The sequence below is a fragment of the Bos javanicus genome, chromosome 23, assembly GCF_032452875.1.
Source record: "Bos javanicus breed banteng chromosome 23, ARS-OSU_banteng_1.0, whole genome shotgun sequence".
In the NCBI taxonomy this organism is placed as follows: Eukaryota; Metazoa; Chordata; class Mammalia; order Artiodactyla; family Bovidae; genus Bos; species Bos javanicus.
Window position 1 is genome coordinate 35,125,400 of NC_083890.1, and position 17,489 is coordinate 35,142,888.

At 39.3% G+C, this 17,489-nt stretch overlaps 1 protein-coding gene and 1 non-coding gene across 2 annotated transcripts; one reads left to right on the forward strand and one right to left on the reverse strand.

The window, feature by feature from the left end:
* Positions 1-447: 447 nt before the first annotated feature.
* On the reverse strand, positions 448-12,751 carry LOC133235955 (placental prolactin-related protein 1). The gene is made up of 5 exons (XM_061397721.1): positions 12,244-12,751; positions 5,162-5,343; positions 3,203-3,310; positions 1,283-1,462; positions 448-652 (listed from the first exon to the last, which is right to left on the reverse strand). Exons 1-5 carry the CDS (start codon positions 12,416-12,418, stop codon positions 461-463), a joined length of 837 nt encoding a protein of 278 aa, XP_061253705.1. The 5' UTR covers positions 12,419-12,751; the 3' UTR covers positions 448-460.
* Positions 7,611-7,720, forward strand: LOC133237113 (U6 spliceosomal RNA). The gene has a single exon (XR_009733143.1). It is a non-coding gene; the product is annotated as a U6 spliceosomal RNA (small nuclear RNA).
* Positions 12,752-17,489: the final 4,738 nt, after the last annotated feature.

Here is a 17,489-nt window from a genome sequence, read left to right on the forward strand (position 1 = left end):
TCTTGTCTGGTGTAACACTGTGATAGTTGGCTGAAAGTCGTGGCTGGCTTTCATAAAGAATCCTGAGAATTCAGTCTTCTTGGTAGCATGACCAGAACCATGAACAATTGTCTAATTCTTTGATTCTAATAACTTGACCCAGAATAATTGGCTGTGATTCTTACATAATCTCTTAATGGTCTTCTTTGTAATGACAGCTTCTGCTATTTGTGACTAATTTTAATAGGCGCTTCGTTCTCTCAATTGTAGGCTTGGATTTTCTTTTGATTTACTCTTAAATGAAGATAAGAAATGTTACCAAATTGCCCTCTTAGATTTTCACATCTCTAAAGCATCTGTGTTTATTTTTTTAAGAGGAGACCCATTACAAAGCATGCATTAAAAAGCTGTAAATTTCAGGTAGCCCGCTGTGGGATACATCATTTTGACTATCTCAGAGCTGGATGAGATGGATGTGGATTTAGCACGTTTTGTGGGTTCGGCACGTCAGGATCTTGATGTACATGTCAACTTTACGTGAATCCCTGCGCAGGCAGTAGAACAGGTTATAAAATTCCGAATGACGCCTATCTTCATCGCTGGACATCAGGGATGGGAGTCCTGTCCAGCTACTGCGAGCCTTGATCATCGTATTCAAGACTGGAACAATAATCTGAATACCCAAATGATAATGACTTCTTATGCATTTTATTAATATTTGCTTATCTTTTTTTCTTCTAATTATCAAATAAAGATTTGGGGAAGACATATGACTATAAAACTCTCTAGATATGGATTTTGGAGCCAGCCTATGAGAAAACTATTAAAAATCTAAAAAGTATAAATGGAACTCAAGATCAGTTTTAACTTTCTCTTTTCTTCCTTCCCTCTTGCATCCGTTTTTTGAGGACAACAGAGAAAGAAGACAAGTGGAACTTCAATAGCAGATATCCTGGGATACTTTGAAGAAAAATGCTGATCTTGGAAAGTCTGTTCTCTAGTACTATTACTCTTGAAAACATTTCAACCACCAGTGCCCAGGAAGAGGCAAGCTTTTGGTGGAATTATGTGCAATGCAGGGAAGGCTGCACATGTCAAAAATTGCAGTGAAATTCTGACTCCTTTACAGTAGAATCTATCACTATGAATGTCTAGGCTCCTGCTTTATGTAGTAGCAGTCTAGCATATAGTAGTGATGAATCTTTTTCTTACAAAATCAGGTATTTCTAAACTCCTTACTCATTACAGAGGTCACCTCTTTCATTCATGAACAAAGCAAGAAAGCCCTCTACAGGATGCTCACCTTGCTGAATTGACGCTCTATGAATGCTTGAAGTTTCTCTGACATGTTCTCAAACCTTGTGGCTCTTGATAGGAAGGCGTTTGACAGTTCTTTCATATGCTGCAGCTCCGTGACTAGATGATGCAGAGGATTATTCCAGGAGTACAGCAACACGAGTGTCCACTTACTAAGGTCTTCAATCTAAGCAATCAGAAGAAATAGTCTCATTAAAAAAACATAATTCAGTGGTTTTGGTAACATGTGATCTTTGCTCAGAGCAGCTGACCTAAAAAACTTTTGGTTATTTCTACGTGCATGAGGAGATTTTATAAGGTAGTAAAAGTTGCAAAAGTATAAAATGTAAGCTATTATTTAACATTTCACTGAATTTTTTAAAATCTAGGTTATTTTAGGAACTGATTCTTCTGATGTGTTCTAATTTATAACCTGAAGAATTTTCTTTTTTCCTCTGAAATTCTACCACCACTCAGTGAGTTCTTTTATGTTTGTATATTTGCCTGAGAGAATCTAAGTATTTACGCAAGTGAGTATGTGCTGCAGTGCCTGACCCAGGAGAGAGGGATTCCACCTGTGCCCACATCATTGTCACCCAGTGATTCATTCATATTAATGAATCAGATGAGTCCTTCGTATTGATTTTTGATCAGTAATTGTTTTATGATATTACAACAAAGAGACAAGGAAGAAGACATGACATTCCTAAACAGGCTTCTCTCCTCAGCTGATCCCACACCAGCCCCCTACTGATATCAGAGCAGTTGTTTTGTTGACAAGTGTCCGGGCAGAAAATGGTGCAGCGTTGTCTTTAGTAACAGCATCAGTGGGATTCACAGTGGAGGGTCCCCCCTAGTTCACTACTACTAGCAGAATTGAGCCTGAAAATCCCAGGGGCTGAAGATTTCTAGTTAATATGCTTGATTTCTTTATAGCCATGAACTGTTTTACTGGTAAAGAACAGAGAACTGAATAGGATTAAATATAGTCATGCACATAAAGTGCTGAGTAAAATGTAAGGCCATGTAGTAACTCTCAATAAATTTTAAATTTAAGCTTACTGAAAATCCCTCCTCTTCTCCCTCTTTGTCCTTTTTCCTTGTTCACCCTCATTATTAATGAGCTTAACAGGGGATAAGAATGCTGGTATCATTAAGAAGGTTGTAGAGAGAGAAGATAGAATTTTAAGGGGGGATGCATGTGGAAGTATTTTAAATAATGTTAGGAGGAAAGATAATGCAGGAAATCAGAAAGGAGAGATTATACAGTGAAAATTTGAAGTTGCCATACATGATTGAGGCTTGATATGTAAACTGTGTTGTCCTCAGAACACAGGCAATTGTTGTGGCCATGAGAAGCAAGGCAATGTTTATAGGCCATGTGGGGGAGACTTACAAATTACGAATAAAAGGCGACGGAGGAGTCATTGAGAATGAAGAATGAAGGTGTCAGAGAAGTAGAAGCAGAATCAGGAGAGCCTTGAAAGACAGACGCGAAGGCTTGGGTGGTTCAGTATAGGACTCTCATGTAGGAGTTACTAGTAACAGGGAGTACTCAAAACTGGGGTGTGTTTCTCACATATTCATGAATTTTGCAACCTTATATTTTACACATGGAAGTTCCCATTCATTTTCTGTTTTCATACAGAATATTAGCTGCAATCCTGTGTCTAATGCATGGGTTGAACTAAAGTTGTTTACATTGACAATTTATAAATCTGTTATTTATCTTGCAACTACAGATCTTTAGTCATCCCTTGATTTTGCTCATGCTTCATCAGCTGCATAATATAGTTTCTCTTCAATCGCTTACGGTTCCTGCACCTTTTTCTGCATGTAAAGTTAACATAACCTCTAATAGTCTGAAGTCTGGTACCCTACATACTGTCTAATTTGATCCAGTGAAAAATCCAGGTGAAAGACTCACGTTCGTCTGCTGGACTATATCTCTTTCTTCGGGAGCATGGAAGGAATTGGTGTGGCAGCTCTTGGTGACATTGATATAGTATAGTTTGCCCTGGGCATATTTTTCATCCTGAAAGTGATCAGGCAATTAGTTAGGGTTGTTGGGCATTGAGTAGATGAAGCCATTACCAGAACACTAACATGTTTGATAGACGTGTATTTTTTTTAATGGGGGGGGCAATCACAAAATTTGAAAGTCATTCTTTTCCTACTTTTCTATACATTGTCTCTATAAAAATGATTTTACATATAACTTTTCTAAGTTTAACCTTTTCCTTTCTCTGTTTTTTTATTATCTTTTTTTTTTTTTTTTTTACTATTTGAACCAATATAGTACATGTGTACCAATATTTGGTGCTTCCTACGGGACGGTAGTGGTAAAGAACATTCCTGCCAATGCAGGAGATATAACAAGACTCAGGTTTGATCCCTAGGTGAGGAGCATCCCTTGCAAGAGTGTACATCAGCATACAGTATTCTTGCCTGGCCAATCCTATGGACAGAGGAGCCTGTTCGGCTACAGTCAGTAGGGTTGCCAAGAGTTGGAGACAACGAAAGTGACTTAGAGTGCATGCATGCACCTATATTTAACAATTTATTCTTTTGTTTACTTGGAAGAGTTGGAAAAAAAAAATGGACAGTCAAAACGGAGGATGAAAGAAAACCTAGTGAGTAAAAAGAACTATGTGAATTTAATAGAAACCTTAGCACTGCCTTTATTAGCTGTCTGCTCTACTGTGTGCTCCTTGACTGACCTAAAAGAATTAACATACAACTTTCAAATACCTTCCTTAGAAAGAGAATAATTGTTTCCAATTGTAAACACCCCTTCTATTGTAGCTGGAAACCTATTCACTGCAAATCTTAAAACAATAATTTGTAGCATTAAAAAAACTACAAAGTATTCATTTCTGTGACTGGGATTCAGCTTTGTTTAACATGTTCCAACCACCCAGTTCACTGCAGAGCAGTTCTCATTATTGGCTATTTACTCTGAGGCTGGAGAAGAAAGCCCAGACACTGAAGGACCAGAAAATCAACATGCTTCCTTTCCCCAGTCCCACCTAAAAGTGCTTTGTGTCAGGTAGTATTGTAGGCTGAATCTGTGTTCTTCATGTGTTAGAGCCCTGACTGCCAAAGTGCTGTGTTTTCAAAAGCGTTCCGGCTTTTGGGGATCCCATGGTCTATAGCCCACCAGATTCCTCTGTCCATGGGATTTCTCAGGCAAGAATACTGGAGTGCTTGCCGTTCCAGTCTCCAGGGAATCTTCCAGACCCAGGGATAGAACCCAAGTCTCTCACACTGCAGACAGATTCCTTACCATCTGAGCCACCAGTGAAGCCCATTAAGCTCCTAAGGTGGAACACTGATCCAATAGGTTTAGCGTCTTCATGATGTGAAACACCAGAGAATTCACTCTGTGTCTCTGTGTCTTTTCCTCTATCTCTCTTCCCCACGCCCCACGCTTTTGGGAGGAGTCACAGAGAAGCCAGCTTGGGAAGAAACAGTTCTTACCAGAACCTCACCTTGCTGGCACCCTGATCTGGAACTTCTATCCCCCAGAACTGTGAGGAAAGAAATTTCTGTTGTTTATTCCACTGAGTCTATTGTATTCTTTTATGGCGTTCCTAGCTGACAAGTACCAAATCATTTATTTTGGAAATTAAAAAAGAAAATGAATGAAAGGAAATTGAAAAAGTTATTGCACTTCTTAGTATTTGAGATTTCACAAAACTGATCCTTAGAACTGACGACTTCTTTGACCGAGAGAGGGTGTTATTGCAGCCTTCTTGTTTAAAGGATACTATAGCCCCGTCACTTAGGGGAAGTTTCCTTCTGGGAGCCTGGCGGGATACAGTCCACGGGGTCGCAAGAGTAGGACACGATTAAGCAACTAAACCACCACCACCAGAGTACTTACAAACTCATTGAACATTATTGTGGAAAGGTTATAGAAGTCATGGGAGAGGCTGACGGCATTCATAAACCTGTCTTTAAAGGATTTCCGTAAGGAGACAAACACGTCAGGACCGCAGGACGGGCATGAGTTGCCTTGGCACAGGAGCAGATTAGACATGAGCAGCAGCAGCAGCAGGCAGGACCCTGTTTAAATAAAAACATGAGCCATTCTGAGATGATCAAGTCACCTGAGGTCATCAAATCCATCCTGTGGAGGGAAGCCTTTTCTTTCCCTGTTGCTCTGATCAGGAGTTCTTGATGTAGAAGCTGGGGTGGGGAAGAAGGAGCACCTTCTGTGTAAATTTAGATGGATGATGATATTTGTACAGATAGAGAGTTGGAGAAGTAGGTTACTCCCCGTATTTTTGAATTGCTCCCAGAAGTACTTCTGTGCTCAGCAAACATTTGGAACTTAATTCTGAGCCAGTGTTTAGGCCATTCTTTTAAGACAGTTTAATGTTGGGACTCTGCATACTCTGAGCAGTGAGGCCTTCTAGGAGTTTGCAATTTTTTTACTCTACATTGACTAATGCTTGAATTTTAGACACTGAAATGACAAGAAAAGTCCAGTCGATCTGTGTGGTTTACCATCACACTGGGGTAAGAGTAAACACGTGACTGACTGATCACCACTATTGAGTACAGAGAGAATACTAAGAGAAAAAGGATACTGTACCTTGGATCTGCTCACTCACCTTAGTAACCCCATGCATGTCTTTGATACTTTCCCAAAAGCTTTAAAACATCTTAAAATTTGTGTTTCACAGGAACCCTGTGAGATAGCCTTAATCTCACTATGATCACCAAGTAATGTTAATGAAAATGCAATGAGTTGGAGAGGGCAAGTAATTTTCCTCAGGTCCCATTATTAGCAGATGCAGGTGACTGGGCACCAGTACACTCATCTGTTCACTTCCTGATGTTCCATCACACATGCCTGTGCCCCTCGGTCTGTATGTGTGTAACCAGGACTACATCAGGAGCTATGATGACTCTGCTTAAAGAGAAAAATATTTTGTCTTTGACTGCAAAACAGCAGTGACCCTAGAACACTGGTTTTATCCACTTGTTCTGCTCTGTCTATAAAACACTCACTGTTACAGTCTTTGACAATTATCAGTGTGGGGGCCTGGTTCTCCTGGCTAGCCCTTCTTGGCACCTTGAAAGCTCCTCTACTCTTATCCATGTTTATTCTTCTCATTATGTTTGTTTCTTCGAGAAAATAGCAAATAAACCTCCAAATGGTAATACAAGAATATTACCTGGTCAGCACCCAAGACAACATCATTGGCTCTGCAAACAAGACCTGCCCTTTCCTGACTTTGACTTTTTAGAGACAAAATTTACCTGTCTGGTCAGGAGTACATCCTGACAACCCATGGGGCTTAGTTTTTGAACCATCTCCAAACATCTCCTCTTTGACAGTAGAACTAGACCTTCATGCTTCCATGATGTAGTGTAATATTTCAGAAATTATTCCTGGCCCTACCTTTGGCCTACAGAAACATAAATCACAGACTCTTACAAGCGTGATTTTAATATTACTTTTCCTGTGCATCCTTTGTAAGTAAGAAGAATTTAAGACTGAAGTGAGCAAGAAATGAGTTTGGACAAGAGAACTGATAAAATAGAGATTTTATCCTCCTGAATGAGATCTGAACATGGTTGTTTTTCCAATTTACCAGAAGAGTGATAATTTAATTAAGGATAAGATATCAGCATTTACTAGGTTTTCTCTGCTCTTAGTTTAAAGGGGCATGGTATCTAAGAACAAAATGGTTATTTAAAATTAGGTGATGAAAATAAAAGAAGTGGTCCTCAAAAAAGAGACACATAAGTTGGAGAAATTTGTGACTATCTCTCTCATTAACTAAAGAGCTTATTGTGACAGGCAAGGAGGATAATAGCTTATATAACAGAAATGTATTTGTGTGCATATATTTATGTGCATGTATACACGTGCTATGCATAAATATATGCTTAATTCCTTCATGAAACTTTGGACCTTATAAAATTCAATTTTATAAGAGTTGGTAAATATAGCAGAATTCCCTAATTCCTAATGTAATTGATCATCTGTTGGTAGATGACTAACTATATGATTTTTTTTTCTGTTAACTTTTTTTTAATATTTTATCTCAAATACTTATTTTTTTATTTATATTTATTTATTTAATTGCAAGCTAATTACTCTACAATATTGTATTGTTTCTGCCACACATCAACATGAATCCGCTACGGGCGAACACGTGTTTCCCATCCTGTACCCCCCTCCCAACTTCCTCCCCGTACCATCCCTCTGGGTCATCCCAGTGCACTAGCCGCAAGGATCCTGTATTGAACCTGGACTGGCGATTCGTTTCCTATATGATATTCTACATGTTTCCATGACATACCTCCAATTGTTATTCGTGTGTTTGCTTGGTAGCACATATATTAAAAAATTGGAATAATACTGAGAAGATTAGCATGACCTCTGCCCAAGGATGACACACAAATTTGTGAAGCCTTCCATATTTTTCTGAAACAGCTTTGAGGGGTGGGATGGGAAGGAAGGTGGCAAGGAGGTTCAAGAGTTGGGGGACAAAGGTATACCTATGGTTGATTCATGCTGATGTTTGGCCAAAACCAGTACAGTATTGTAAAGCAATTCCCCTTCACTTAAACATCAAGAAATTCAATTATAAAAACTGTTATTGGGGATCATATAACAGGTTCAGATATCCATTGTATGACTAAAGAGGATCTGACTGGAAACTGATGATGTCAATTATCATTGATTAGTGATTCATTAACTTTATAGTTGAATGAGAAAAGTAAACTAACAACACTATTGTCTGTGATTCAGTGTCATAGCAAGCCCTAATCCTTGTCTGCATTTGCTTTTAGGTGGTGTGGTGCCCAAACTTTGAAACTGAGGCTGTTCCCAGAAGTGCACAGTCGTGAGTCCTGCCCAGGGATTTTGTTCCTGATGCTGGAGGCTTCTGTTCGCTGGTCACTAAGACCGAAATTTTCTCTGCTGAGAATTCTCTGGGTCTATCATGTGCACAAGTCTTTATATTTTGGTTTTCTAATTTGATTCTCTTATTCTTTTGATCAGACTACCAAGTCCCTTGATGATTTATTTTTCAGACCCTTTTGTGCTTTGATCTTTCTGATGCTCATTAGTGTATTTGCTTCCATGTCTACCTCTCTGAGTAGTTTTCAGCATCTACATAAACCCTACCCTATTATCTTACTGTCTGGATTTTGGTGTTTAGCATCAGCATATTTTTATGAACTTCATTTTCCTTCTGGTGTGGTTTCTGGTACACAGTTTAAGCTGGTTGGCTCACATCTTGCTTGTTCGTGTTGTCTCCAAACAATTAGAGAACTCTGCTTTCTTTCTAGGCAATACTGCCCCTCGTTTTGATACCGTTGCTAATTTTCTGTGATTTCCCTTCCTGCCTCATAAGCTTTGTCTTTCTCAATCTACTGTACCCTGAGTACTATGTACTCTATGTTGTTATTACTATTTTAAATCAATATCCACTAGTATAGCAGAGAATTAAAGGCAATAAAATTGCAATAGTATTAGTAATAATACATTCCCCAAAAATATAATCCAGTAATGCTCCCAGTTTTAAATGACTTTCTATGCATGTATTACTGAGTTCCCCTACTCATTTTTCCATATTAGGTGTTTCAATTTTGAAATAGAATGCAGAAAACAATGGAGTGGAAAATTCTGAAAATCACCTTGGATTTTAGATGCCTTAAGATAAAGTATGTAATTATTAGTTCTTTATAGTTAATAAGGCTATTCTGAGCACATATAGCTCAGTGTTCAGTGATTGCTATTGGGTAAAGGATGTATACTGTGAACTGCATCACCAAACAGGTGATTGGAGATGAAGAAAGCAATGCCAGGAAGACACAGACTTTTGTTCTGGAAGGAAAAATTTACAGGGTCTGTCATCTACAGTCTACTCTTCAGAGTTTTCAAAACACTTACTCTCCCTTTGCTCATTTAATAATTTGGGTTGTTTGATTTCTTTTCATACTGAGTTGCATAAGTCTCTTATATATACTTGGATACAAAGCCCTTACCAAATATGTGATTTGCAAATTTTTTTTTTTCATTGCATAGGTTGTCATTTCATTTTATTGATGGCTTCTTTTACTATGCAGAAGGTTTTGAGTTTGATGTGCTCTCACTAGTTTATTTTTGCAGTTCTTGCCTTTGCTTTTGATGACTGAGTTGTTTGAGCTGCTTGTAGTTTGGAAAGCAATCCTTTATCAGTTATTTTATTTGCTATTATCTTCTTCCATTCTTACCAAAAGACACAGACTGGCTGAATGGATACAAAAACAAGACCCATATATATGCTGTCTACAAGAGACCCACTTCAGTCCTAGAGACACATACAGACTGAAAGTGAATGGATGGAAAAAGATATTCCATGCAAATGGAAATCAAAAGAAAGCCGGATTGGCAATTATTGTATCAGAAAAAATAAACCTTAATATCAAAACTATTATAAGAGATAAAGAAGGACCCTACCAAATGATCAAGGGATCAGTCCAAGAAGAAGACATAACAATTTTAACTATTTATGTACCCTACATAAGAGCACCTCAACTAAACACTAACTGACATTAAAAGGGAAATTGAAAGTAACACAATAATAGTAGGCATGTTAACACCGCACCTATACCAGTGGACAGATCAACACAACAGAAAAGTGATATGGCAACATAAGCTTAAAAGGAAATATTAGAGCAAACAGACCTAATTGATATCTTCAGCACATTCCATCCAAATGCAGAATACACTTTCTTCTCAAGTTCACATGGAACATTCTCCTCATCTTAGGTCACAAATCAAACCTCAGTAAATTTAAGGAAATTGAAATTATATCAAGAATTTTCTCTGACCACAACACTATGATACTGCTATTGCTACTGCTGCTAAGTCACTTCAGTCGTGTCCGACTCTGTGCGAGCCCATAGACAGCAGCCCACTAGGCTCCTCTGTCCCTAGGATTCTCCAGGCAAGAACACTGGAGTGGGTTGCCATTTCCTTCTCCAATGCATGAAAGTGAAAAGTGAAAGTGAAGTCACTCAGTCGTGTCCGACTCCTAGCGACCCCATGGACTTCAGCCTACCAGGCTCCTACATCCAGGGGATTTTCCAGGCAAGAGTACTATCATACTAAATATTGATTATAGGAAAAAAGAAAAAAACTTTAAGGAACACAAACCCGTGGTGATTAAACAACACATTTCTAAATAGTGAACAGTTTACTGAAGAAATAAGGGAAATCAAAACATTCCTAGAAACAAAGAACAATGAAAACATGATGATCAAAAACCTAGAGGATGGACCAAAGCAGTTCTAAGAGGGAAGTTTATAGTAATACAAATCCTACCTCAAGAAACACATTGAATAGGTGACCTAACTTTACATATCTTTAACTCTTTAAAAATTTCTCTTATCAATGTCTTAATGGTTTTGCATAAAATCTTTCAACACCTTGCTTAAGTTTATTTCCAAGTGTTTTATCTTTTTGTGATGCAATAGTAAATGGAATTGTTTTCTTCATTCTACTTTCTGATAGTTTGCTGTTGATACATAGGTAGACAACTGAATTTCATATATTGGAATATAGTAAACATAATGTATGCTACATCTTTAAAGAATAGACATTTTCCCACAAATAAGACATATAGACGATCAAAAGATATATGACAAGATGCTCAGCATCACTAATAATCAAAGGAAATGCAGATCAAAAGCATGAGATATCACCTCATACCTGTTTGAAAGGTTAGTACCAAAAATGTAAGAAAGGACAAATGTTATTGAGGATGAGGAGAAAAAGGAGTGCTTATGCACTGTTGGTAGGGATGTATACCAGTGCACCTCCATTGGAATCATAGTGTGGAGGTTCTTTGAGAAATTTAAAAGAGAACGTTTATGTGATCCATTATCCCACTTCTGGATATATAGTCAAAGGAAATGAAGTCATTGTCTCAGAGAGAGATCTGTATTCCCATGTTCATAGCAGCGTTATTCACAGTAGCCTTGGTATAGGCACAACCTGAGTAACTTTCAACAGGTGAATGGACTAAAGCAATGTGATGTGACATATATAGGTAAATACTATTTAGCCATTAGAGAAAGAAAGAAATCCTTCCATCTGTGGTGACATGGATGAAACTGGAGGGCATTACACTAAGTGAACTAAGTCAGAAAGAGAAATACAATATGATCTCAACTATAAGGAGTTTCAAAAATAAATAAATAAATGAAAGGGAACTCAGAGTAGAAAAATGATTGCCAAAGACAGGAGGATAGGACAAATAGGGAGAGATTTTTAAAGGTTACATATTTTCATGTATAAGACATTAATAAGGTGAAGATCTAAGTTTGAGCTTCATGATGTAATCATGAGATTGAACAATCTATGGGAGTCGAGGATGTACAGGGAAGCCTGGCGTGCTGCAGTCCCTGGGGTCACAAAGAGTGGGACATGACTCTTTGACTGAACTGAAGAGAGTGGAACTTACCTGTGTTCTCCTCAAAAAGCAAAAGTTAAATACGTGTGCTGACGGCAATGTTACTTAATAGAAAGGGAAACTCGTTTCTAATCCATGCACAAATGGGGGTGGACAAGATGATGGAGGGGTAGGTGGAAGTGGGGTACACCTCTCTCCACCGATGCATCAGAACGTCTAAAGACGCAGCAGTTCTCACAGAAGACCAGGTGAATCCTGGCAGGACTCGCTGACTACTGAGAAGGAACATCCGGATCCACACAGAACTTGGTAGGACAAAGGAAAGAAGGGACAAGGAGGAAGGAGAAAGAAGGAGGAGAGCAAGTGGGACCAGCCTGCACCTGGGGATGAGGGAGCTAAAGCGCAGGGGAGAGATCCCCACATCCATGGCCGTCCACTGGGAAGGGGGAGGCATTTGAAGCTGTTGGGAAGTGAACTCACTAAACTGTGACAGTCTGAACAGGGTGAGAACCACATAGACAAGCCATGCTGCAGCCTTTCATACCTCGGACAGGGTTGTAAGTCCACTGGTGTCCACGGAAGCTGGGAGCTGGAGCCATGGGGATTGTGGAATGATCCCAGGGTAAGGACTCCTGTTGACCGTGGGGAGTCAGCCTTATGGGATGGGATGGAGGAAATCTGCTGCATGGAATGCTTCTTAAGGAAAGCCATGAGGCCATAAAAGTAGGGTTCTACTGCCTGTGGAGTAGAGCTATCTCTTTCTCCATGCTGGTACCTGTAGGTTGAGCAATAGAGAAAGACTTCAATGAGGGTGGTCCTTGAGTGCCTGATGCACTAAGCAATGGAGAATTTTGAATGTCTATATACCCGACCCTACCCTATTCTCTGGAGAAGGCAATGGCAACCCACTTCAGTACTCTTGCCTGGAAAATCCCATGGGCGGAGGAGTCTGGTAGGCTGCAGTCCATGAGGTCCCTGAGGGTCTGACACGACAGAACGACTTCACTTTCACTTTTCACTTTCATGCATTGGAGAAGGAAATGGCAACCCACTGCAGTGTTCTTGCCTGGAGAATCCCATGGACAGGGTAGCCTGGTGGGCTGCCACCTTTGGGGTCATACAGAGTCAGACACAACTGAAGCGACTTAGCAGCAGCAGCAGCAGTCCCTGTGTTGGTATTAATATTTATAAAAATTATTAATGGATGCAGTAGAGAACCAAAAGAACTATAGTTACAACAGTAGTAATAAATTACCCCCAAATTATAATCCATTAATGCTCCCATTTATTTTTATTTTTTTATTTATTTTTTTAAATTTTATTTTATTTTTAAACTTTACATAATTGTATTAGTTTTGCCAAATATCAAAATGAATCCGCCACAGGTATACATGTGTTCCCCATCCTAAACCTTCCTCCCTCCTCCCTCCCCATACCATCCCTCTGGGTCGTCCCAGTGCACTAGCCCCAAGCATCCAGTATCGTGCATCAAACCTGGACTGGCAACTCGTTTCTTACATGATATTTTACATGTTTCAATGTCATTCTCCCAAATCTTCCCACCCTCCCCCTCTCCCACAGAGTCCATAAGACTGTTCTATACATCAGTGTCTCTTTTGCTGTCTCATACACAGGGTTATTGTTACCATCTTTCTAAATTCCATATATATGCGTTAGTATACTCTATTTATGTTTTTCCTTCTGGCTTACTTCACTCTGTATAATAGGCTCCAGTTTCATCCACCTCATTAGAACTGATTCAAATGTATTCTTTTTAATGGCTGAGTAATACTCCATTGTGTATATGTACCACAGCTTTCTTATCCATTCATCTGCTGATGGACAACTAGGTTGCTTCCATGTCCTGGCTATTATAAACAGTGCTGTGATGAACATTAGGGTACACGTGTCTCTTTCCCTTCTGGTTTCCTCAGTGTGCATGCCCAGCAGTGGAATTGCTAGATCATAAGGCAGTTTTATTTCCAGTTTTTTAAGGAATCTCCACACTGTTCTCCATAGTGGCTGTACTAGTTTGCATTCCCACCAACAGTGTAAGAGGGTTCCCTTTCCTCCACACCCTCTCCAGCATTTATTATTTGTAGACTTTTGGATCGCAGCCATTCTGACTGGTGTGAAATGGTACCTCATAGTGGTTTTGACTTGCATTTCTCTGATAATGAGTGATGTTGAGCATCTTTTCATGTGTTTGTTATGCTCCCATTTAAAACTGATTTTATATCTATATATTATTGAGGTCTCTTAACTCATTTTCCTTACTAGGTGGCTTAATTTTGAAATGATATATAGAAAACAATGGAGTGGTAAACTCTGGAAATTACCTTCCTTTTGATATGCCTCATTAGTAAGGATGCAAATATTAGGATTTTTTTTTCCCCAGTGGGGCTGTTCTTAGTACATATTATAGCTCACTGTGGGGTGATTGCTATTGACTGAAGAATGTACACATTGAACTGTAATTGCCAAACAAGTGAGTGGAGATGAAGAAAGTCATGCCAGGAAGGCATAGGCTTTTATTGTTCTAGAAGGAAAACCTTGCTGTGTCTCTCATCTACAGTCTAATCTTCAGATTTATTGAAACTCTCACTTTCTTACATTCCACTAAAAATTTGGATTATTTGTGGTTTTTTTGCCCTTGAGTTGTATGTCTCATGTATTTTTGGATATTAAGCCCTTATCCAATATACGATTTGGAATATCTTCTGTGAATCTGTAAATTGCCATTGATTTTGTTGATGTTCCTTTCTTTGGAGTCTGATGTGGTTCCACTTGTTTGTTTTGTCAGTCGTTGTCTTTGCTTTTGGTTTGAAACCCAAAACCTCATTGCAAAGACTGATGGCAAGAAGATTACCTCAATATATTCTTCTACGGGTTTAATCGCTTAAAGTCTAATGTTCAACTTTTTAATCCCTTTTTAGTTGATTTTTGTATGGTAAAAGACAGGGGCACAGTTCCATTTTTTCATAGGACTAACCAGTTTTCCCAGTGCCATTTTGTAAAGCTTGTCCTTCCCCACTGGATATTCTTGGCTCCTATTTCATAAGCTAACCGACAATATATGGGTGTGTGTTTCTTTCCAGCTTCTGTGTTCCTCTCTGTTGATCTATGTGTCTGTTTTCATGACAGAAGCAAAGCATTCTGTTTTGATTACTACCGCTTTCTAATATAATTTGAAATCAGCAACCATGGTCTCAAACTTTGTTCTTTTTTCTCAAGATCACTTTGACTCTTTGGTATTGTGTGATAATAAAGCATAATAGACCAAGAAGAGATGGGAAAAGTACACAGAAGAACTATACAAAAAAATAGCTTAATGACCCAGATAATCACAATGGTGTAGTATCTCACTCTGAGCCAGACATTCTAGAATGTGAAGTCAGGTGGGTCTTAAGAAGCACTGCTGCCATAAAGCTATTGGAGGTGATGGAATTCCAGCAAAGCTATTTAAAATCCTAAGAGATGATGCTAATAAGGGCTCCATTCAATATGTCATAAAATTTGGAAAAGCCAGCAGTGGCCAAAGGACAGGAAGAGGTTAACCTTGTCCCAATCCCAAAAAAGGGCAGTATTAAAGACTGTTCAAGCCACTGAACAGTTGCAATCATCTCCAGTGCTAGTAAGGTTATGCTCAAAATCCTCCAGGCTAGGCTTCAGCATTATGCAAACCTAGAACTTCCAGATGCTCAACCTGGGTTTAGAAAAGGCAGTTGAACCAGAGATCAAATTGGCAACATTTGCTAGAACACAGAGAAAGCAAGGCAGTTCCAGAAAAACATTTGCTTCATTGACCTCACCAGACTGTGTGGATCACAACAAAGTGGAAACTTTTACGGAGATGGGCATACCAGACCAACCTTACCCGTCTTATGAGAAACCTGTATGCAGTTCAAAATGCAGGAGTTAGAAGCAGACAAGGACGATAAACTGGTTCAAAATTAGTGAAGGAATCCGTCAAGGCTGAATATTGCACCCTGCTGGTTTAACTTATATGCAGTGCATGTCATGTAAATTGCTGGACTGGATGAGTCCTAAAAGCTGGAATCAAGAATGCTGGGAGAAATATCAACAACCTCAGATATGTGAGTGTTACAACTCTAATGGCAGAAAGCAAAGAGGAACTAAAGAAACTCCAATGAGGGTGAAACAGGAGAATGAAAAAGCCGGCTTAAAACTCAATATCAAAAAAGCTAAGATCATCTCATCTGGTCCCATCAGTTCAGTTCAGTTCAGTTGAGTCGCTCAGTTGTGTCCCAAACTTTGCCATCCCATGAATTGCAGCACACCAGGCCTCCTTGTCCATCACCAACTCCCGGAGTTCATTCAGACCCACGTCCATCGAGTCAGTGATGCCAGCCATCTCATCCTATGTCATCTCCTTCTCCTCCTGCCCCCAATCCCTCCCAGCACCAGGGTCTTCCCAATGAGTCAACTCTAGCATGAGGTGGCCAAAGTATTGGAGTTTCAGCGTTAGCATCATTCCTTCCAAAGAACACCCAGGACTGAACTCCTTTAGCATGGACTGGTTGGATCTCCTTGCAGTCCTAGGGACTCTCAAGAATCTTCTCCAACACCACAGTTCAAAAGGATCAATTCTTCAGCACTCAGCTTTCTTTATAGTGCAGCTCTCACATCCACACATGACTGCTGAGAAAACCTTAGCATTGGCTAAACGCACCTTCATTGACAAAGTAATGTCTCTGCTTTTGAATATGCTGTCTACGTTGGTCATAACTTTCCTTCCAAGGAGTAAGTGTCTTTTAATTTCATGGCTGCAGTCACCATCTGCAATGATTTTGGAGCCCCAAAAAATAAAGTCAGCCACCGTTGCCAGTTTCCCCATCTATTTGCGATGAAGTGATGAGACCGGATGCCATGATCTTCGTTTTCTGAATGTTGAGCTTTAAGCAACTTTTTCATTCTCCTCTTTCACTTTCATCAAGAGGCTCTTTAGTTCTTCTTCACTTTCTGCCATAAGGATGGTGTCATCTGCATATATGTGGTTATCAATATTTCTCCTGACAATCTTTATTCAAGCTTATGCTTCATCCAGCCCAGCGATTCTCATGATGTACTCTGCATATAAGTTAAACAAGCCTGGTGACAATATACAGACTTGATGTACTCCTTTTCCTATTTGGAACCCGTCTGTGCTCCATGAGAAAAGAACCTAAATAAGAGTGTATATATGTATATGTATAACTTATTCACTGCTCAACAAAAACTGATATTTATAGCATTGCAAATCAATTATACTGCACTAAAAATAAAAAATGAATTAAAAATAAATCAAACATCTGGAATAAACCATAATCACATGTATAACAGCTTTTAGTGAGCTCTTGGAGTCCTAGCTGATTATGGAACCCAAGAATGATCTTGGGAGATCCCCAAACTTGTAATTGCTATCTGAAGTGAATAAAGTCTTGAGGACTTTCCACACTGAAATTTGTATCTGTCAAAGGCCCATTTCTTCATGTGCATAGTCATTATGTTTCCATGTTGAACAACAGGTACTTTGTCTAAGAACTCAGTAATTAACTCATATTTGAAATTGGAACATGTATAGGAGGAGCGGGGGATTGCTCAATGACTGATAACCAAGGAAGACCCTGGAAACACTCTTATATTGTTGTGAAATCCATCAAGGAGTTTGCCATCTCAGACACTCCACCTGGGGCTGCTGATCCTGATTCAGCTTCCTTAGTCCTTGGCTTCCTATCAGCACCACAGAGCATTCAGTATGGATGAGGCATTGGGTTACCTTAGACAAGT